The sequence below is a fragment of the Oenanthe melanoleuca genome, chromosome Z, assembly GCF_029582105.1.
Source record: "Oenanthe melanoleuca isolate GR-GAL-2019-014 chromosome Z, OMel1.0, whole genome shotgun sequence".
NCBI lineage: Eukaryota > Metazoa > Chordata > Aves > Passeriformes > Muscicapidae > Oenanthe > Oenanthe melanoleuca.
Window position 1 is genome coordinate 8,688,397 of NC_079362.1, and position 21,422 is coordinate 8,709,818.

Genomic DNA, 21,422 nt, shown 5'->3' on the forward strand with positions numbered 1-21,422 from the left:
GAAGTAGAGTAGCAGTATTAGTAGGAAATTTTTTTTAGCTCTGTGATCTGTGCATAAAACTTGAATATGATGTAATTTTCTCGTTTTTATGAACCTACCCCTCTGAATAGTGCAACTTTTTCAGCTTGCCATGTCAAAGCATATGATAATTGTGTTAGATGACATTGTGACACTGTGGTTTCTGGGGGGCTTTTTACTTCCTTTTTTTTATCTCTCCTTAAGAAAAGCCCCATGTCTGAGTTAAGCTGTGCTAATTCTGTAACATAATTTGGTATTAAGGAAATTGGGTAAAGCCAAATCAGAAAGACCAGCTGGTGCTGACTGTTTTCTTCACATACAGTATTAAAATACATAAGGTAAAAACCCATGTCAGTTTAAAGAAATAACAAAATGATTTGCGTGTTTTCTTAAAATACAGGAAATTAAAGATGATGCAATGGATGCTCTTCTTGATACTCTTGGAGGACCTGAACCTGAACCTGAAGAAGATCCCACCCGTGTTGTAGAGGTGTCAGAGGTAACACCTCGCTCCTTTTTTACCCTGGCTTCCAGACTCTGGCTGTGGAATCCCGAGTTCTCTTTGTTTAGACACTAAACAAATGTGTAAAATAACAAAAAAGTGACTTTGATATCAAAGGCCTCAGAAATGTGTGACTCTTCAGTGATTAAGAAAATGAAAAACATTAAGAATCCCAAGTTGATACAGGTAGAGTAGAATATAGTAATTTGGTCTGGGAAACTGTGAGCATGTGATTTGTTTGCTTATACAAGCAAACACACATACATTCAAGGGTAGATACAGCTCTGTTTTGGGGTTTTTTCTCCCCAGCACTCTATACAATTTATATCAAGCTTTCATTTTGTACGTATTTGCTGCTTGATTTTTGACATCCTGTGTGTGTGCTCCTTTTTTCATCAAACTCCATTATCCTTCTAATTTGAGTCTTTCGCTGTCTTTTGAGAGTTTTGTTTTTCCCCAACAGATAGAATTTAAATAGTTACCCTGTGTTTGCATGTTAAGCTTTAACTTTTGGGCTTACTTTTGCAAACTCTGTCTATAACCATAAGTTAGAACAGGTTTTTTCCTGTCTTCACTTATAGCCCAGAGAAAACAAGTTACAGGGAAACAGTAAAAAATCTGTTGCTGAGCTAAATCTTCACAAAATAAGAGCTTCTTGTATTGCAGATTTAGTCAGTCTAGGCCTTCAGATAACTTAGTGGATGCATTTCTTCATGAAGGGGGCCCAGAGAATTAAAAACTTTGTTTTGGTGCCAGTGATGGAAAAAGACACAGAATTATGCCTTGTGTAATCAGAGTGCTGAAGTGCAGGAAAATTTGATTATTTTGTACACACAAAAATTCTAGAAGTACCTGCCACAAAGAGAGCTCTGAAAACTGTCTAGAAGTTTTTAGGCTTTAAAATAATTTAGCCATATTCACATATGGCATTTAATCTTAAACCACTATGATTTTACCACAGACATTTGGCAGAAGTAAATTGAGGGATTTTAGTATCTTGCTATCCTTTTGTACACAGTAGGCAGAAGAATCCTGATAGAGAAGTTGTGTACTTGGAGCTTTAGTTCTAATTTCTTTAAGCGTTCTTTTTAAAATGTTGTTTCTTTTTAAGGCAAAAGCCAAAGAGAAAAAGGAACAAAAAACTGGAGAATGTGATGATACAATACCTCCAGAGTACAGGTTAACACCAGAGTTGGTAAGTTTTTCATATCTCCACTGCTTTGTAGGCAGGGCACTGTGCCTGACACTTTCTTGCATTACAGAGAGGGAAAGAACGTGGGGAAAAGAAATTAAACTAGTATTTAATCAAAGGCTTTCTCCTTGTTGATTTCTGTGCCTCTTATTTCTTCCTCTTCCTTTGTGGGCATCATTGTTCTTTCCAGGCAGTCTGGGCAAAAATTTTATCATGAGATGGGTGAGTCATCTCAAATGGCAAAGTCACCCATTCCTTCTACAGGAGTAGCATTTCTTATTTCTGACATTAAATCTCAGCCTTGTAAAATCCATCCCTTTGCAGCAGTGCTCTTTGGTATCACTTTGTAATGTAATCCTGAAACACTGGTGTAAAATGGTGGGGAAATTGCACTTTTTTTTTTTTTTTTTTTTTTTTTCCTCTGGATTGTCTTCCAAAGTGATAGAGATTGAATCAAAGTTAACGAAAACAATGCATTTTGGTCCCTTGTAGTGTGCTGACATCCCATTTTCTTTTTTGATCTACTTATCTGGCCATGTAAAAATTCCACGTTTAGGGGAACTCCTGTCACTGATTAATTCTTGAGTATGTAATTTCCTTTACATTATTTTGCTGGTGATTTTGCTGAGTATGGTGCTTCTTGTAACAACAGAAAAATGTCACTAAGGCTTAATTTCCTTCTAGGATAAAGCTGGAAAACCAATATTGCCGAAGCCTGAAGAAAAACCAAAGGTTAGAAAACTGACAGTATTGTAGGAGTGTGGCTAGATATCCTGTTTTCTCCCTCTCTGTCATCACTTCTCTCTGTGCCACGATGTAAGTCTCTTGGTCTGCTTGTGTGTTTTACTTCCTTGCACAAACCCTGCTGGTCAGAAGCATCAAGTGGAAATTGGTTTTATTGAAATTAGCTTGTCTGTGAATGAAGAACACATACAAGGAAAACGTTTAGAGTTCAAGACAGGAGAGAGTTACAAAAATTACTGCTGACTCAAAGAAAGGCTGTGTGGGAAGTATTCTATAGCGGTCTCTTGGAGCTGTTAAGGGTAGAGAGAGGTGAAGCAGGAAAATCTTTTGTTTTATTGACAGTTTCCTCTTGCTAGTGATCAAATATAATGGAAAGAAGGAAAAAAAGCTGCTGTGGACATTTTCCTAATAACAAAGAACAACCTGGACTTTGCAGAGAGTATCCATCATGGCCTAGAAAGTGCAAAAGAGGATTAAAATACTGAAAGAGACAGTAGCAGATACTATTTTAAAGACACAGGAAGAAAGTGAAAGAACTCTTCACTGAAGAAACTGAGGGCTCCACTTTGGAAGTACTGTGAGCTAAGTGCTGCCAGAAATGGGAAAAGCACAGGAAATCTCTACTCTCCTGAAATGAGTGTGAAGATCAGGAGCAGTTTGAGTGCCTTCTGAGCAAAAATCTGAAATAATTCATATTATTCAGGGTTAAAGAGTGGAAGGAAGGAATGCAGAGTGCTGGAAAAAAAGACTTTTGGTCTCTTAAAAATTTTTGTGTCAGGTCCGACGTGTGGTTGTTTTGAGTGGTGGATGTTTGAGAGCTGCACAGAAGGGAGCTCCTGTCATGAGGAGTAAAAGGGACTAGCTCTGCTGTAGGGGAATAGACCCTGCTGCCAAGAGAGAGCCCTGTGGGATCACCACTGATATTTATTTATCTACATATATATCTATATATCTATATCTATATCTATATCTATCTATATACATATATATATGCATATGTATATGTATATAATACAATACATGTTATATTGTATCATATTATATTACATTTTTATATTTTTATCTTTATTTACATATCAGAAACCAAAATCAGCCAAGTGGGAAAAGCTGTGTTAACAGCTGGAAACCATCAGCCACTTGCTGTTCTTCCATGATTTCTGGTGTACTTCCTCCAAGATTTCAGCTAGCGTTTTGTTTTGGTTTTTTTTTTGGCCCTCCACTCTGCCTTAAGCATGTGCAGTGGCATTTTCCTTAGTGAATAAAAGTTACTACCTAAGTGCCTTAATTCTGTTCTGTTGTACATAATTGTGAAAGGTTATTTCAGTGTAAACTACAGATGTTTTCCTACTTTATGAGTAGCTGAAATACAGTTCTTGAAAAAGTCAGTTAAAGAGAGGCAGTGAGTCTCCTGTTTCACATGTGGGGTTTTGTTTGTTTGTTTGTTTGTTGCAGCCTTTGAGTGAATCTGATCTTATTGATGAATTTTCAAAGGACTTTGTCTGCCCTGCACAGCCTGCAGTTCAACCCAAAGCACCAAAGGCCTGCAATATACCCAAAGTATGTCTTTCTGGTTCACTGGAGAAGCTGACACTGACAGCTTTGCTAAGACTGGGTTGTGCTACTGTTCTTTCAAAAAACCCATTTATTCTCTTCCTGTTTTTACCCTTCCCATTGCCTTTAGTGTAACATACAGTATTGGCACTCTTCATCTTCTGCCTTTAAATTTAGACTTTTCTTTCTCACTCAATACTGTATTTAGAAAAAAAAACCAAATCCATTTAACGTGCACATTTTGTGTTTCTAAGCATATTCACTAAAATATGGTTTAAAATGTTTTGTTTCAGAAGCCATCAGTTTCTATTTCTGCAAAAGCCACTGAGGATAAAAAGGTCCCTTGTGCCACAGCTTCCGCTGTGCTGTCTGCAGTTCCTGTGTCTTCAGTGAGTAGTGGAGCCCCTTCAGCTGGAGCTGAAGAAAAACTCACTGTTTCATTTATGGATCATCAGGATCATCATTTCAGTATTGCATGTTCTTCCTCCATTGTGGTAACCCACAAAGACTGAGTGGTTCACAAAACAAAAAAAAGAAAAGAAAACAAAAAAAAAAAAACAAACCAAAACAAAACAAAAAAAATTTAAAATCCAAGTCAAGTGCAAACTGGCTGGTCAGTGACCTTCCTCATAGAAGAAGCCAAACTGATAGTTCTTGTGGTGTCCTCCAGCTCTTACTGCCCTAAAAGAGGATGCTGTTTGTGAACTTAAGAGAGACTGCAGGAAAAGGTAAAACCAGGTTTCTTCAGACTAAAAATTGTTTTTCCCTGTAGGGAAAACCCATGCAGGTTGGTCCTGTGTCAGATGAAGCACTGGAAGCCTTGTCCAGTAGCCTAGGAAAGAGGGAACCTGATCCAGATGAGAAAAAGCCTGCTGTGGACAAAGTTAAGGTAGAGAAAAAAATCAGACCCCAAAAAATAGACTGTTGACGTAATCACCTTCAGTGTTACTCCATTTCCTCAGGTCACAAACAAAGTAGACTTTTGTTTTTATTTTTTTACAAACAAAATCTCCTGTTGAAAGCAGTTATATTCTGCTTAGGAAGTACTAGTAGGATTTCAACACAATGAGTACGCTTTGCTAATAATTGTGACTATTGCAGTGCAGTAGTTCCCTCAGTTTCTGGAAACCATTTTGTTGTTGTGTTCTTCTGAACTGAGGAAGAATAAAGATGCGCATCAGGGGTAGCAGACAGTATGGTCCTTTTTCTGAAGGAACCAAATTTATGATGAGGGGTTTAAATTAGGAATAATGCACAAAACTTTTGGGGTTTATATATTTAAATTGTGCCATAAGTAAGTCACTGAATTCCTGCCCAAGGGAATGCTTTTCATAGGCAGAGTCTGAATGCCCCCGTGTGCCACCCTAACCAGATGGAATTGGCTGGAGTGAGAAACCAGCCCTTCTGGTGGCTGGAAGTTCTGAAGTTCCCGAAGTTGGCTTTAGTCTCTTTCCTTAGTTGGCATTTTCCCAGCATACCTTGTATAGGAGTAGTAATTTTTGAAGTGAGCCACTGGTTTCTCTCTTCAGCCTTCATTTGCATGCAGTCCAGACAGCTGTTGAGTGGATTTCCAAAAATGTAAAGAATTAAGACCCAGAGGTACTTTTTATTTTGATCCACTGTTGTCTATTCACTTACCTGTGCTACCTGCACTGAAATAGGTAGAGCCACTTCTGATACACAGAGAAAGAAACAGGCAGGGGAATGAAGGCTTTCTCAAGAGAAAATGCTTTCTTATAACTTTCATGAGATTTGTGTCTGGTGGTTGGATTGAATGAGAAAGACCAATTTGAATCAAAAGACTGAAGTCTGGAAGCTTGCTCATGTACATTTCTGTGGGTAGCTGTTTGTCTCACTGTGATTACTATTTTGCCTTCACAGGAGAAAACCAAAAAGGAACAACTGGGTGAAGAAGAAGAAACAATTCCTCCAGAGTACAGATTAATAGAAGCCAAAGTAATTTATTTAATGTGCTTGGTCTTGCTTACCTTTCATTCCTCAAAATGTGTGGCTGAAACTGAGACTCCCATTTCATTTTGAAACACTGATGTTTTGGTTCAGCCATTTTTAAAATACCTAGAAATTCTGGTTTGTAGTTCCCACAAGTATCTGTCATGTATCATTGGCTGCCTGCATGGGCATAGAAGTGGTTTAGATGCAGGTACCTGAAGATTAATAATTCTGTTTGAGATTAGTCCACCGGAGTCTTTCAGCAGCTTCTGATACTTTAGAAATAAATAAATTGTGATTGGTTAAAGCTGTTAAGAAAACCCCAAGGACCTGGATGTTTTAAGTGGCATCTTGAGTAGCAGCAGTAGATGCTATAGAGGCTGCTGGTTAAGTCTCTGTCCTGTCTAAATAACACTTGCTCAGAGAAGCTCCCAGAGTGCTTGCATTGTGTGGTTGTTTAAGGTTTAATACAAGAGATTTTTTTCTTCATAGGATAAAGATGGAAAACCACTTCTACCAAAACCAGAAGAGAAGTCACAGATAAAAAAAGTGATGATTTCATATAACTGTTTAATTCATTACTTAACTTACCTAATGTTGCCCAGTGTTCAGTTTAAAAATGGGATATGTTACCTTCTTACTTTTTAAGAGATTAAGATATTTATAATCTTCTTTTTGTTCTTGTCAATGACAGCCTATGAGTGAAAATGATCTTTTAGAGGGTTTGACAGAAGGATTTTCCTGTTCTCCATCACCACCTGCACAATTACCTACATCAACTGTACTAAAGGTGAGTATATTACAGTTCTGAAATCTGGTTTTATTTTCAAATTGTTTGAATAATCATGACATTTCCTGTGTTTCCTTTATAAAGTTCTTTAAATGAAATCCAAAAACTAAAAATTTAAAATACTCCTTGCAGTAAGTTAATAGAAAAAACAAACAAACAAACAACTAGTTATATGACCTGCCTTTTTGCCAGTTGCTTGCATAAGTAGTGCTTTGTAGCTGCGAATTATAGAAGGGTTTTTTGGGAATATTAGATGGCTTGGTGAAATCTCAGTTCTTTTGGAGCCATCTTTAACCTGTTTAAACTTCAGCTGTGGCAAGGTTTAACCCAGTGGTTGAGGTAGAAGAACAAACGGAGATGAGGAACGGTTGCACAGTGTGTGTGGGATGGTATGTGTTTCAGTCTGAAATAAGCAAAGCTCCTTGGGACAATTAAATCCTAGAAATCAGCTGTGTGGGTGCTGTGTTTGGATTCGTTTTGGGTCTGCTGAGTGTTTTTCTCTGGATCCCCTGTGTTCTTCCAGAAAGCCAAGGATGGTGTCAAGCACATGAGTTCCTCGGATGTGATCTCTGCTGCTACGGTTTCCTCAGTACACTCAGCAGCTCCTGCACCTTCTGCCTCAGTAAGAAACCTCTCCTGTAGGTCCTTTACCCCAAAACGAGATGCTGAGCAGTGAGGAGAGGCAGCAGCATGATCCAGACAGTTTGACCACCGTGGACTGTTGCAAAATTTGATAACTTGTTGCTAAAATTGGCTGTTGTGGAGAAGGAAAATGTTCTGCTGGGAAAAAAAAAAAAAAAAAAAAAAAAAAAAAAGGGAAAAAGGAATGAGTGGACACTCCATTTTCAACAAAGTTCCACGGGCAGCACCATGACCACCTTTGAATCCAGGGAACTTTCCTTCCTGTTGTTTATTGTAATGTTGCTCTCAGATTTTGATCCATGCAGAGGGATCTTCCCCTGTTGTTCCCAGCCTGGTATGGAAGGGGAATATAAAGCTCCTCCTGCCCTGTGTTGGTTTTAAGGGGTTTTTTTGCCATCCAGCTTCTGCATAAAATTGCAAAGTGAATGGGAATTGCTAAGCAATAATGGCCAAACAATTGCCAATCATTTCATAGATCTGTTTTCATTATAGCAGCTAGGTTTATTTATAAAAAAAGAAAACCATTCAGGTAAATTCCATAACCCTTTCTTGAAATTATGTTTTCTGTAGGTCAGAAATGCTCCATATTTTTCAGCTGTTGTGCTACACTGCAAGTACAAAGGGAATGCTCTTTGTTTACTCAAATTCTACAGTTCATTAGCCAGTACTTAAAGTAGATTGATGAATTACATCATTTTTGCAGCAGATGTGCTTTCACAAATGTGTTTCTGCTTTGTTAGGGAGGAAAAGAGATGGATGAAGTCTTGGATCTCCTGTCTGATTCCCTGGGAAAGAGGGAACCTGACCCTGATGAGAACAAACCAGTTGTGGATAAAGTGATGGTAACAAAAGACATTCTGAAACTTGAGCAATTTGGGGAGAGAGAGGGGTGGGAGAGAATAAACCAAACCAACAAAAAAAAACCTTTCCAAAACCCCCCAAATCTGCAGTGGTTCTCAGATGCTCACAGGAGTATGTAGCATTGGGATTTTAGATGTTTTAAGAGTAAGGTTATTGGGGAAAAAAAAATCCATGTTCTTACATATAGGTATATCAACCTCTTTTCAGTCATCTGGATTACTTGTTCTGTGAAAAATTATGATTTGGTTAATGTACTTTAGCCAAGTGTTGAAATGTTACAGGAGTTTTGAAATATTTTAGTTCAGTGCCTTTCATTGCCATTATTCTCATCATTTTTCAGGTGTCTTCTTGGGCCTCAGTTTCTAAAACTGATTTTCTGGCCCTGTTTTTTCAAGCTTTGACTTCTATAACTACAAGTAACAAGTTCACTTAATCAGGCACTTTTTTAAAATTCCTTGTTTTTATTGGTTTTGTCTTCATTTAATCTTTCATAAAATCTATAAAAGCCCTTCTGCCAACAATAAAAAATTTTCTGCATAATAGCAGTAATAAATTGTAATTTGAAATAGCTGAGGTAAAGTACATTACTGGGGAAAAACAAAACCAAACACCTTATGTTGCCTATCAGTAAGTTTAAGCTGGAGACTTAGCTAGAGGAAAAAATGTCTGCATTTTAGAAAGACAAAAATGTTTTTCAACAGTCTGCTTAAAAACTTCCTTGTGGTTTTTCTGTGTGGCATGTTGATGGTATTCTGACAAAAGAAAAATAAATGTAGTATTTAAAACTTTCAGGCATGAAACACACTTCATAGTAAAATGAATATAAGGGGATTTTCTCAGTCGTTTTAAAATTTTGAAGTGAAAAAGGATATTTGTCCTAGGTCTGACATGCCCTCTGACTTGTTTATTGCTAATATTTCTAACATGAGTATTAAATTTGTTAAATAATTAAATACTTTCAGGAAAAGGCTAAATCTGAATACAGAGACAAACTTGGAGATAGAGATGAAACAATTCCACCAGACTATCGAAAACTTCTGGAGTCAGGTGAGCAGGTAAGGAAAAGCTTTCCCTACTTTTTATTTGCAACTGTGGAAATTTGAGTCTGTCCCCTTTGGAATTACAAGTTGAATAAGTGAGTGTCTGTACTGTATTAATATATTAGGGTAAAACATGAAAATACCCTTCCGTGAGAGTAGCTCTATTCTCACATGTTTGTAAGGCAAAAAACAAATGGGAAGAAAAAAAAGTTTTGTTCTTGGTGGTTTGTTTTTGGTTTTTTTTCCAGCTGGGCAGTATGAACAAATAAATCACTTTGAACTACTGAAGAAATCCATTCAGAATGGTGCAGGTTCATTGGCAATCTTTGAATACCCAGTAGTGTCATATAGAAGTACTTGTTTTTTTTAAACTAATCTGTCCAGTTCAAAATGAGGATCTGCTTTTTTTTCTTCCTAAGAGTAAACCAGCAAAGCCAACAGCAAAGGATGACGTGAAATACAAAGGAAAGAAGGTAATGTTTTTATGGGGTTTACTGAGGGGTTTTTTTTTTTTTTTTATATTAATGATATTTATTCTGTGGATTTTTTCATGCTGTGGGCTCTGATTTTGTTTCAAAGTTGTGTCACTTGAGGCTTAAGGGTTGATTCACTGCAAATACTCATAAATGCAGGAGGTAATAGGAACAGTCATGGAGAGTAAAACTTTTGTGAGGAGTAACTCTTCACAATAAATGCAGTTTTTCTGTAACGCTGCATATTGAATGTTGAGGAAATCAAGCCTCTTGAGAGCTTCAAATAGATCTCTCTGAAATATGTGTGGAGTTCAGGAGTTTTCTTTAAAAAACGGACAATTAATTAAAACACACATAAATTCCTCAACCACTAATTTGACTGTGGGAAGCTGGGTTGCACTTTTTGTGACTTCAGAATTAAAATTATTGCAGAAACCTACGGATGACAGTGCAACTATTGATGCCTTATCAGGTGACTTTGATACTTGTGCAAAGGCTCCTGCTACTACACCCCAGCACTCAAAGGTAGGACATTTTCTGCTAATAACTTGCAAAATAAACAGTTTTTCACTCCTCACTTTTCTTTGCAGTAGCTCATTTTAGGTATACAGGAAGCCTGTCCAGATGTAGGGGTTGTCTCACTTCTGCAGTTGGGTGTATTTTGCTGTGTACTAAATATTTGGAAGAATGAAGGTTTGTGGTAATTAGAGCCTTTCAGAAGAGCTTGGAGAAGTAAGTTGAGCAGAGAAATGTGGTAACAGCTTTTAGGACTGTTCAAAAACTGCAGAAAGGGAAAGAAACTTTTGCTCAGTGATAGGAGACACTGTGTAGCAATGGTTGGAGCACAGCAGTTGGCTGGAGACACCACAGTTCAAGAAGGTTTTGTAGAGAGAAAAGCAGGAAGCAGCAAAGACTTTTAAATGTGTGAGGGAAAGAAGAGTTGACAAGAAGAAAGCAGAAGGAATGGATTGGAGAGGTCCTGCAACTGAGAAAAAGAGCAGCAGCTATGAAAGTGATGTTCAAATCAGCTGTGTTTCTGGGAGGAAAGAGCTGTTTCCAAACAGAATTCTCAGGCAGCTGAAGACTGGATCACTGGTGTTTCAAGTGCTGCTTCACCTGCTCATGAAATCTAGAGGTAAATCTGCTGCTGCAGCATTATTGCTCAGTAGCAAATACAAAATCTGCCCATCTCTACCAGGATTTTCTGATGCAGTCTTCTGTCAGCATGGCCTGTGCTGCTGCAAACCCCATAAAAAAGATTATGTTTTGGCAGATGTCAAAGAAAGCAGGTGCTATCAGTAGTCTATTCTCCTTGTAATTGTAATTTTTATTTTTTTCTTTGGAGTGTAGGACAAAAGTGGAAAGGAAGCTACGACCACTAAACCAAGCTCACAGGATAAAGGAAAGCCCAGAGACCCTAAAACGGTATAAACACATTTATTATAGTATGGACAGTCATACAAGAGGGGCAGCTGGATTTTGGATTTATATCACAGGGTTGTTATTTTGAGGGGAGTTTTACATCAATAGGTTGAACTTCATCAGTTGTTTTTTTTTTTGTAAACATGCACATAGGAGAAAGCCTCCTCTCTATTTCAAGGGAAATTGGCAATAAACAGGGGCAAAAAAAATACATATCTTTCAGTCGTCTTCTGTGCACGCTCCACAGCTTTCTCCTTCCAGACCTGTTGATCTAAGAGTCCCATTTTGCATGCCTATATCTGCCTTGGGCAGGATCCCCACAACTTCTCTCATTTCTTGACAGTTTTGATTAACAGCATCTTAAAAGTGATTACAAAATACTCTTACAACCACAGCCAGGTTCCCAAGTTATTATTATAATTTATTTTTTTTTAATTAATGAAGACTTACATACTTTCATAAGTAAGTATGAATGAACATGGTGGGGAAATGCAGGCACATGTTTCTATATTCAAAAAAAGGGGAAAAAGGTGGAGGGAAGGAAAGATAAAAACAGTTGTTTTTTTATCCACAAGTATAGAAAATTGATTCAGGTCAGGGTGAGGCTTCTTCCATCATATTGTTCTCACATAGGATCTGTGCAGTAGATGCCTGAATCAGATTACTACATCTGCTCTGGAAATTTTACATTTCACATGTTGGTGATGGGATTTCTGGTTGTTGTTGTTTTTGTTATTAAGTCACCACAGGTGTCTTTTGTGTGACCACAGAACTGACTTGCAGTTCTCAGTGTAAAACTGAGGGGTGTCTTTATCTCCTCTTCAGGAGGATGTTCTGAGCCGTGACCTGATCACTGGTGTGGGTAAAAGGGTGTTTAGGAACAGGCAATTACAAGGTCAGGCACAACATCAAAGCAGTTGATGGTGAAAAGGTGAAAATATTTGTACACAGTGGGAGTCACAAATACTCTCACTAAACTATCTGTACTTCAAGTGCAAATTGTATTTATGTCTGAACTGTGATTCTGACAAGTGTCTTGTCACTGCCTGATTTCAGGTTTTAGCTTGGTTCAGTTTTTGTCTCATCCTCTCTTTAGGCAAAGGGACAGTCCTCCAGCAGCAAATCTGAGAAGCAGAAAACAAGCTAAACGTTAACCTTACCAGGTGAGATTCTTCTTCCCTGTTCCCTGGGCTACCACAAAGACAATTACATGCTTGTGAATTAAAGCTGAGCTTTGCTAGCAGTCCTTGAACCAAACCAAGACATGGTTAAATCCGCTGCTAAATCAAAGTGCTTGGAATGACTTTTCACTTCATGGTTCCCAGGCAAGAAAGTTTTTTCACACCCTTTTTCCATTCAGTTTCTTACAGAACTACTTCATGTAGCTAAACTCCTTTAGGCTGATGAAATTCCAAGCATTCCAAGATGGGAAGTGCTGCTTCCCTGAGACATTTTCTCAGAGTAAGGAGGACCAAGCACATCTCAGCTGGGAGTTTTCATCTTTAGTATATTAACCTCTTCAGGATATTAACCTCTTTAAGATACTACCTTTGCTCTGGACCCACATGGGGGCTTAGTTCCCATAATTCTTCCCAGATTTATGCTGTGAGTTTTTTTTCTAATTAACAGAAGATGAGCACTCTGACTTTATTTTTTTGTTCTGTTTTCTCCAACCCCCCAGGATCCTGCTGCATCATGTAAAATGTCTTCTGTCTGTGGGTGGATGATTATTCTTGAAGAACAAAAGCTGATGCCTGAAGTACATAGTTATTCTGGGTGTTTTTTTTACGGTGATACTTGCTGGACTTTTTCTCATATTTTCTTTTTTCCCAGTAGTAGACTCAGGTGGTTTGTTTCTTTCCCCCAGCAATTCAGTTTACTAAGACTTATATAATGTCTGACTTTATTGTAATTTCCTTCAGCATTCAGGGGGAAAGAATGCTTTCTATTTGCAGGAAATATATTGCATCAATGAAGAGCTATGCCAAAAAAAAAAAAAAGAGAAAAAAAAATCCGCAGACTTTTGCACATAATCTCCACATAGTGCCTGTAAATTTCTGAGGACTTCATATGTGCTAGCATTTTTTAACGTTGCAATGAATGCATTAAGTATTCTGGAATATGGTGAGCTTTAGTTACCCTCAGCTGATCTGTTCAGCATTCTGCTCAGGCCAGCTGCTGATGGGAAGTTGTAGGCCAGCTGTGGGGTGGCTAAAGAATGAGAAACTGGGGATTAGCTGCTTCTTCCAGTATGTCTGGACATCAAGCAGGTAGTTGGGATGCTGCCTTTAGCCATAGTTAAAGCACACTAGGGCAGGACTTCTTTATTATTATTATTATTATTATTATTATTATTATTACCATTATTTCCAATTGTATCTGTATTGTTATCTCATAATTTCAGGAGTCTCCTGGACTGGACAAATAACAAATGTAACAGCTACCAACACACAACAAGGGTGGGGAAAGAAAGGAGGGGCACAAGCTTCAGCAGCGATCAAAGCTCAGATCCAGGGGCAGGCTCCTTTTTATCTTTATTTTGCACTGTTTCTAGTCCTTCTGTTCCTGGCACTCCAGCAGGGAATGCAGGAATGGGGCTGAAGGTGATGCTGCGGAGATCAAAGCTCCATTTCTCTTGTTCCTTGCCAGGAGAGGCACGGCCAGGTGCCTCTCGTGGCCCTGGGCTGCCACCACCTCTGTGGGTTTTTCCTCTGCCTCCCTGCCCTGCAGAACATTCTTCTGCACATCCTGGCATGTGCACAGCTCTGCTGTGGGCTGGCAAAGGGAAGGCCACTGGCAGCAGAGCCCAGCATCTGCAGGCAGGGATGGTGCAGGGACTGAAGTTGGGGATATTTAGACTTGTGACTGTACTTGCAGTCTGCACCATGCCACTCCAATAAAGTTTTTAAGGATGCACTGTGCCCTTCCTGTCTTCTTATTTATCACCACTGCTGTCAGGCAGAAGAAAGCCTAGAAATAATTATTAAAAAAATTAAAAATCCATAAACACTGGTATATTAAAATTACATCTAATATTTTAAAAAACCACTCAAAGTACAGAATTGCAGAATCAACCAGGTTGGGAAAGAGCCTTGAGATCATCAGGTCTAAGCTATGAATGAACAACAGTTTGTCAACCAGACCATGGCATTTGGTGCCACATCCAGCGTTTTCTTAAACATCTAGTGCAGCAGGGACTCAACACCTCCCTGGGCAACCCCTTCCAGTTCCCAGTCCCTCATTCTGGACATGTTGGTGACACTCCACAAAGGCCTTCACAAGCTCATCGAGGCCCTGCTACGGTTTTTTTGCCCCTTTTTCTTTGGATTTCAAAGCTGCATTGCAGTTGGCCAAATCTAACTTGTGGACTGCCGCTGTGCTGGGAGGAGCAAGATGTAAGTCACTGAAATTTATTGTGCCCAGATAAAGGCACAGTAAATTGACAGGTCCTGAAATTCCTGTGTGTGACATCTTCTGTTAGGAGGGCTGCATCTGGGAGACCAGGCACGTCCAAAATTGAAGGGTGAGGTTAGAGTAATAAGAGGAATCTGGGGTACCAGAAAGGCCACTTATTTTTTCCCTCAGAGCAGAGCAGTTAAAACCAGAAAACAGAAATTCCATTTACTGCTCACAAAAGCAATAGCTGCACAAAATGAGACGAAAAAACACCTTAATATGAAATCGCATGCTATTTGAGTTTTTGTCAGATTCCCCTTTCGGCTCTTAAAAAGTTTTAAAAGCAGGAATCGGCATAAAATCGGCATAAAGCATAAAATGTCACTAGCATGACACACAGCTTTCTGAGAATTCCTGTTTTATATATAAATATATGTATATATAAAAAAATACATAGAATTGCTGCTTTCTGCAGGGCTGTGTAAGAGCTGTTGGCTCTCAGCAGTGGAATGGGGTTCCTTCCAAACACCCAGGGGTTTGGACACCAAACACCCATGAGTTTGGACTCCTTGCGCAGGTTTGACCTGAAAGTGGGATAAAAGGGAGGCACAGTAAAACACTTGGGATTAGTTCTAGATTGTAATTTTTTTTCTCCCTCTCAGTCTTTACCTCTGTTAAAATTCCAACTGTTTTGGCACATCCATGAGGAAACTGGCAGGCTGGAAGCACAGGGGAAATAAACTCTCAGGACTCAATGTCAAGGGCATGCTTGCAAGAGCAAAGAAATCAAGCAGCCTTAAGCACAAGTGGTAATTAATTGTTTTTTGTTAAATTTAATACAGAAAAAAAGAGTTTCCAGCTGGTAAACAGAGCAAGCCATTCAAAACTGCCTTTAAAAAAAGAAGCTTCAGCAATAAAAACCTCCAAGATTTCAACCTTGTTTTCCTGCAGCTGAATATGGCGCTCAGGGTTGTCAGGGTGGCGTTAGAGCCTAAGTTTATTGCCCTGCAGGTGACACACAACGACCATCGGGGGTGACCGAGTGTCTACTGCAGTGACAAGGTCCAGCGACGCCACACGTGACGACAGCGCTGGTCACGCCTCTTTCTCTCTTGCCACGCCCCTCCATATGTCCCAGCCCCATTCTGCTCCGAAGCCACACCCTCGGTTGAGGCTCCGCCTCCAAGCGGCTCGCTCTCCTCTCATTGGCCGGCGGCGTCCCCTCGCGCCTGCCGCGGCCTCCCATTGGCCAGGGGCGTCGCCTCGCGCTGCCGGTGCCGCAGTTGTAATTGCTGTTACTGCTGTAAACAGGAGCGGGGCTGGTGGCAGCTGTAACCTCTGGTCTCCTCTGCTCACCTCCTGTCAGTTCCGGTCACCTTTTGTCATCTTTTGTCACATTTTATCACCTTTTACCATCTTTTATCGCCTCTTATCTCCTCGTATTAAACCCCGCCTCTCAACTGCCATCTCTTTACACCTCCTGTCTTCTCTTGTCCCCTGTCCCAGTCACTTGCCGGAGCTCGCTCGGTGCCTGCCCGGGCCATGTCACTGCGCGGCGGCCGTGGGCTGGCGGCCATCTCCCCGCTGTCCTCCCCGGGCACGGCCGAGTTCACGCCGCTGGCGCTGGACAGTGCGGACCTGGCGGGTCCGGACAGGTGAGGGGGTGGCCGAGGCGGCTTTGTCCGGGGCTCGGCGGTGGGGCCGTGCCCAAGGACGCTTTTGGGATCCCTTCCTTCAGCTCCTGCCCCACCCCGGCGGGGCAAGAAGGGGCACCCGGGGTCCTGACACTTCCCGGTGTCACCGACATTGGAGCGCCCGCAGGTACCGGGGCACCCCGAAGAGGGGGGGCGAGGCGCTGCCCTTCCCGCGGCTGTGGCACACGCTGTCCCCGGAGCCCCTGGCCTCGGACTGTCCCCGGGACTCCGTCTCCTCGCAGCCCACGGGTTCTGGTGAGGGATGGGGCTGCTCCGCCCCACAGCCGTCCCCAACTGCCCCCGGCCCTAGGGTCGTACCGAGGATGTAGGAGGGGGGTCGAGGATGTCTCGGCCGTGGGTCTGGAGGTGGGGAGTCCCTTCTGGGGAGGAATGGGCAGGAGCCCATGCCTGCAATGCCTGGGGCTCAGCTCCGGTGGGGACCCTGCTCAGAGTGACACGCGGCATTCCATGCGGGACTAGTGCTCCCAACGGCGCTGCCACCCGCCTGCTGGGGAGCTCCCTGTCCGGCCCCATCCTGCCGGGAGTCCTGGGCTGGGGCCAGCACCCCGATCCCCCGCCCTGTCCCTTGTTCCCGGAGCGCTGGGGCCGGACTCCCACGCACAGCAGAGCTCCGCAGCCGTGCAGGAAGAGTGAGTGGTTCCATCCCCGTGTTCCCCCGGGACACCCGCTGTCCCTGTCCCTTCTCTGCCTTTCCCGAGCAGCAGGGCACCGATGCTCAGCCTGGTCTTATCCTGGCTGTGACCCCCAGTCTGTGTCTGGGCGGTGACAACCTGGGCTGCTTGGGGGGCCATGCGGACTCCCTCTCCCTCTAAACCCCATCTCTGCTCTCCTCACGGATTCCAGAAAACGATCCCGGAGTTTGGGAGAGCTCTCAAAGAGTAAATGAAGCGGCTCTGTCCTTGCTAGGCTGTCCCCGTGCCCATGCTGTCCCTGTCCCAGACCCAAAAGCCGGGATGTCCCGGCGCCCCTCATGGGGTCCCACTCAGGCCGTTGATGTTTGCTCAATGCCTGCCCCACGTCCTGTGACAGCCCTGGGGAGTTCATACCCCACCCTGAGGACGTAGGAGACGGAGGTGACAATGGCAGAGGGGTGGGACACGGCGATCCAGGATGCCTGCTTTCATTCGATCCTTTCCTTTCCCGGCTCTTGCCGCAGGAAGCTCCTTCGCCAGGGGATCCACTCCTTGCCGGTAGGTGCTGGAGGCTGTGCAGGATCCTGCCGAGTCCCTGGCCGAGTTGAGACGAGAAGGATGGAACCAGGAGAGGGCACAGGACTGTGCAGCACCTCTTACCCCCTGGCTGTCCCACAGCAGTGGCAGCTGGAAGCCAGCCCGGTCCTGGAGGACATCTCCCAACTCCAGGTGCGCAGGGACAGAATGCGGCGACGGCAGAGGGAGCCCGAGGAGATGGTGAGGGGGCAGCGAGACCTGGGGGTCAGGGAGGGGTGCTGACCCTGTGTCCCCCCCGCTGCAGGAGGTCTTTGGCCCCAAGAAGCTGCCCGCCGACCATGGGGCTACCAGGAGGGACCTGCTTGCCAAGAGCCCTTCCCACACACCAGAGCTGCTGGTGTGAGAGGCTGGAGGGCTTGGGAGGGCACCAAGGATGGGTGATCCTGGGGCTGGACACGTGGGAGCTGCCACCACAACCTCCCCGGGTGCCTTGGGCACCTGTGGATGGGGGAGATGATTGGGCTGGGGGGGTCATGGGGACACCTGACTCCAAACCTGGAAGGCACCTGGAGGTGGAAGGAACCTTGGACAGGATCCCTGCCTGGGGATGGGAAGCAGCCAGCAGTATTTGTCCCCTTCACGACCTCCTCTACTTCTCCCCCACATCTCCCCAGCAGCTGCCCTGGCAGAGAAATGTCACCGTGCCCCAGGGGATGGAGAACGTGGTGACCATGCCAGTGATAAAGAAGGAGGAGGCAAAGCTGGTAGGTGGCAGCCTTTGGCAGAGGATGGAGACTCACAGTCCCTTCTTGGGGTCTCCAAAGAAAGGTTTGGGACTGAAGTTCCCTGGGGTGGAGCTGGCTGGTGAGCAGCACCAGCCCTTGTGCTGGGGGCTCCCAGACCCCCAGGCAGCAGCACTGATGGTCTCGCCACAGCATCTGGGGAAGTGCAGCCAGTGCTGGCAGCTCTTCTGCTTGCCCTTGGTGCCCGGCAATGTCCCCAGGCCCATCCTCAAGTAGGGACAGCCCTGTCAAGGCCAACAGAGGAGGGTGGCAGGCAGCCCTGACCAGGAGGCATCAGTGCAGCTGGTGGATGATAGGGAAGGTGTGGGGTGAGGCCCAGCCTGTACCTGGCAGAACTGAGTCCCCACTGTACCAGAGCCTCTGCTGACATCTGGGGGTGTCTCTGGTTGGTGCCTTCACAGGGAGTGGGGCTGGAGCGTTCCAGATCTACCCAGCTTGAGGAGATTGAGAGCCTGCTGGCTAGCAATGACCAGGAGTTCACTGGGGACTTCTCCAAGGTAAGGCCACAAGGATGGGGCAGGTCTGGGGGTGCTGCCTGCTTTATTCTGAAAAGGGACCATCACTGGAGCCCTGCAAGAGCCCAAAGCCAGCTGGTGGCCCTTGGCTGGGGACACAGGGCTGTGACTTCCCAGCCTGCAGCCCCTGCAGTGGATGAAGAGCCCCATCATTGCTCCTCTGGTCCATGCCACAGCCACATGTATCTGCCCCTTCCCCTCCCACGGGTGCAGAACTGACTATTCAGGGCTCCTGGGCTGGGGGAATAGGTGCCACTCCCAGGAGGTGTCCCTGGGACAGGGATGACCCCACAGCCTGTCTCCTCCAGCCTCATCTCCTACCAATGGTGGAGGGGAAGGACCCGGGCCTGAAGTACATCTCTCCTGGCACGACAAGGGGACAGCGACCCTTCCCCAGCCCTGCCAAGGGTCTGCCTGCCTGTTACCCCCGTGCCTGCCCTCGTGTGTCCCCTCTTGTTGATACGCTCCCCCCGCAGCTGGTGGCAGTGCTGACAGGGCACTTCAGCACCTTTGTCGAGAGCAGCATTGTAGTGGATTGCCGGTACTCCTTTGAGTACGAGGGCAGCCACGTCAAGGTCAGAATCCCTTTCACCCTGCCCCAGGGGGAACGGGGCTGTCCAAACCCCACCCACCCTCAGAGGTGCTGAGCCCACCACGAGGGGTTGAGCATTTTGCCAGGAGGTGCTGAGACAACAGGGATTCAGGATCCCCCAGGAATTGTTGAATGCCCTCTGAGAGATTAAGCAAAGATATGGAGCTCCCGGAGAGGAGTAAAGCAGCTCCCTTAGATGTACTCTGAGCCCCTAGAGAGGTTGAGCAGCCCCCCATGAAGGATACAGAGCCACCCAGAGGCATAAAGCAGCCCCATGAGAAGTGCCAACCCATCCCAAAAGGGTTGATTCCCAGCTGGAAAGAGGAGCATGATGGTGAAGGAGGCTAGGGGGCAGCGTCCTTGGGTCCCTGCAGAAAATTAAATGGGAAGCAGAGGGGAAAAAGGTTCCTCCTGTCCCTCCCCAGGCTGCTATCAACTTGCCGCTACAGCGGGACGTGGAAGAATTGCTGCTGGAGCAGCCCATCGTGCCCCTGGACGCCTGCAAGAGGGTGATCATCATCTTCCACTGTGAGTTCTCTGTTGAGCGGGGCCCCAAAATGTGAGTAATGGCATGGGGGGGCACACTGAGGTCTGCCAGCCCCCCAGGCACGCCTAGATCCCTGTGGCACAGGTGCAAATTCCTGCGGGAGAGGGATTGGTCCTGCCACAAGTACCCGCAGCTGCACTACCCCGAGCTCTACGTCTTGAACGGGGTTACCGTGAGTTCTTCTTCCCGGTGAGCCCCCGCCCGGTGTTCCCTCGGTGTAGGAGGGCAGGAGCAGATGGGAGCACAAGGCGGTGGGGACGGGCAGCTCTGGCCCTGTGCATCTGCCCTGCCATGGGAGGAGATATCCCAGGATGAAGGCTGCGCTGTGTGGCTGACAGAGCTGTGGGTTGCAGAGCCACTGTGAGCCCCGGGACTATCGGCCCATGGAGCACCCGGTGTTCAAGGAGGAGCTGCACAAGTTCCACGGGCAGAGCCGGTGCAGCCGGTAGGCACTCTTCGTCTGTGGGCAGGACCTGTGACCATCCCACGTGAATGCTGGACCTGGGATTGTAGGAAGGATTCCTTTGGTCAGGGATGCACCTCGGCTTGGTCTGCTTTGATAGGATGTGTTTGGGATGGTGTTTAGTGTTAAGATTGGTTTTGCATTTGTTTGTTGCTACAAATACTTTTTTTGTCTTTTGTAATAAATATTTTTTATTTATTGCCATACATATTTTTGTTTTTATTGTCATACATATTTTTGTGTTTATTGTTTTAAATATTTTTGTGTTTCTTGTTTTACATATTTTTGTTTATTGTCTTACATATTTTTGTGTTAATTGTTATGAATATTTTTGCATTGGTCTGTTAGGATCGTTTGTTAATTACAATCTCTGTTAATAAAGTCCTATTGCAGGAGAACAAACCCGGCTCCTGAGCTTTCCCTGCCCACACCAGGGCGCTGCAGGGGTGGAGGGATGGGCAGGCTGGGATAGAGGGCTCTGGGGCTTTGGGGACCGGGACAGCTACTGGCAGGGGACAGGGCTGGAGCTTCCCTGGGGCCTGGTGGCTTCCCAAGAGACAAGGTGGGTGGGGCAGGGGCAAATGTTGACCCCTTGGCTGCTGCTCCTGCATGGTGCGGTGGCAGCAGTATGGCCCTGGACCCCTGTGGGATGCTCTTTCCTGGGCACACTGGGCTTGGCACGACCCCTGGGACACTTGGGGCGGCTGTGGGACCCCCACAGCCAGAATACTCTCTCAGGAGGTCTCCTGAATTTTGCAGCACTCCCCTCAGGGCTGGGACATCCATTCTTCCCAGTAGGATTCCCAGAAATGTGGAAGCCCCAATTTGGGGGTCAGGACTCATCAGGACACTCAGGAGCATTAACTCCTCAAATTCTGAGTCCCTCCTGTAGTGATTGCACCCCCCTCTCCAAGGGATCCCCAAAGTAATGAAACCCCTTGTGAGTGGGACTGGGCTCATCAGGACCCCTAGGGAATTAACACCTCATCCCTCTGCCTGGGACCCCCAGAGCCATGTTACCCTCTTTGTAGGAGGGG

At 44.7% G+C, this 21,422-nt stretch overlaps 2 protein-coding genes across 14 annotated transcripts in view; both read left to right on the forward strand.

The window, feature by feature from the left end:
• CAST (calpastatin) overlaps positions 1–14,101 on the forward strand; it is a 47,925-nt gene extending 33,824 nt beyond the window's left edge. For 8 of the 13 annotated variants that reach the window (XM_056514802.1, XM_056514801.1, XM_056514805.1 and 5 more), the window contains 16 exons: positions 419–517; positions 1,632–1,715; positions 2,397–2,444; positions 3,909–4,013; positions 4,301–4,396; positions 4,780–4,896; positions 5,889–5,963; positions 6,652–6,747; positions 7,271–7,369; positions 8,130–8,231; positions 9,213–9,305; positions 9,710–9,763; positions 10,196–10,288; positions 11,109–11,188; positions 12,282–12,348; positions 12,867–14,101. In XM_056514802.1, coding sequence (XP_056370777.1) covers positions 419–517; positions 1,632–1,715; positions 2,397–2,444; positions 3,909–4,013; positions 4,301–4,396; positions 4,780–4,896; positions 5,889–5,963; positions 6,652–6,747; positions 7,271–7,369; positions 8,130–8,231; positions 9,213–9,305; positions 9,710–9,763; positions 10,196–10,288; positions 11,109–11,188; positions 12,282–12,339 — 1,299 coding nt within the window. In that variant the 3' untranslated portion in view covers positions 12,340–12,348; positions 12,867–14,101. The remainder of the gene's footprint in view (positions 1–418; positions 518–1,631; positions 1,716–2,396; positions 2,445–3,908; positions 4,014–4,300; positions 4,397–4,779; positions 4,897–5,888; positions 5,964–6,651; positions 6,748–7,270; positions 7,370–8,129; positions 8,232–9,212; positions 9,306–9,709; positions 9,764–10,195; positions 10,289–11,108; positions 11,189–12,281; positions 12,349–12,866) is intronic. The other 5 variants (XM_056514800.1, XM_056514807.1, XM_056514803.1 and 2 more) reach the window with 2 other exon arrangements.
• Positions 14,102–16,042: 1,941 nt separating this feature from the next.
• On the forward strand, positions 16,043–20,598 carry LOC130264949 (M-phase inducer phosphatase 2-like). Its single transcript, XM_056513635.1, is given in 12 exon segments — positions 16,043–16,236; positions 16,403–16,601; positions 17,361–17,705; positions 18,140–18,229; positions 18,401–18,553; positions 18,670–18,765; positions 19,092–19,153; positions 19,259–19,358; positions 19,801–19,934; positions 20,007–20,083; positions 20,086–20,111; positions 20,276–20,598. Coding segments are annotated over 12 exon segments (1,491 nt in total). The 5' UTR covers positions 16,043–16,123; the 3' UTR covers positions 20,372–20,598.
• The last annotated feature ends 824 nt before the right edge of the window (positions 20,599–21,422 follow it).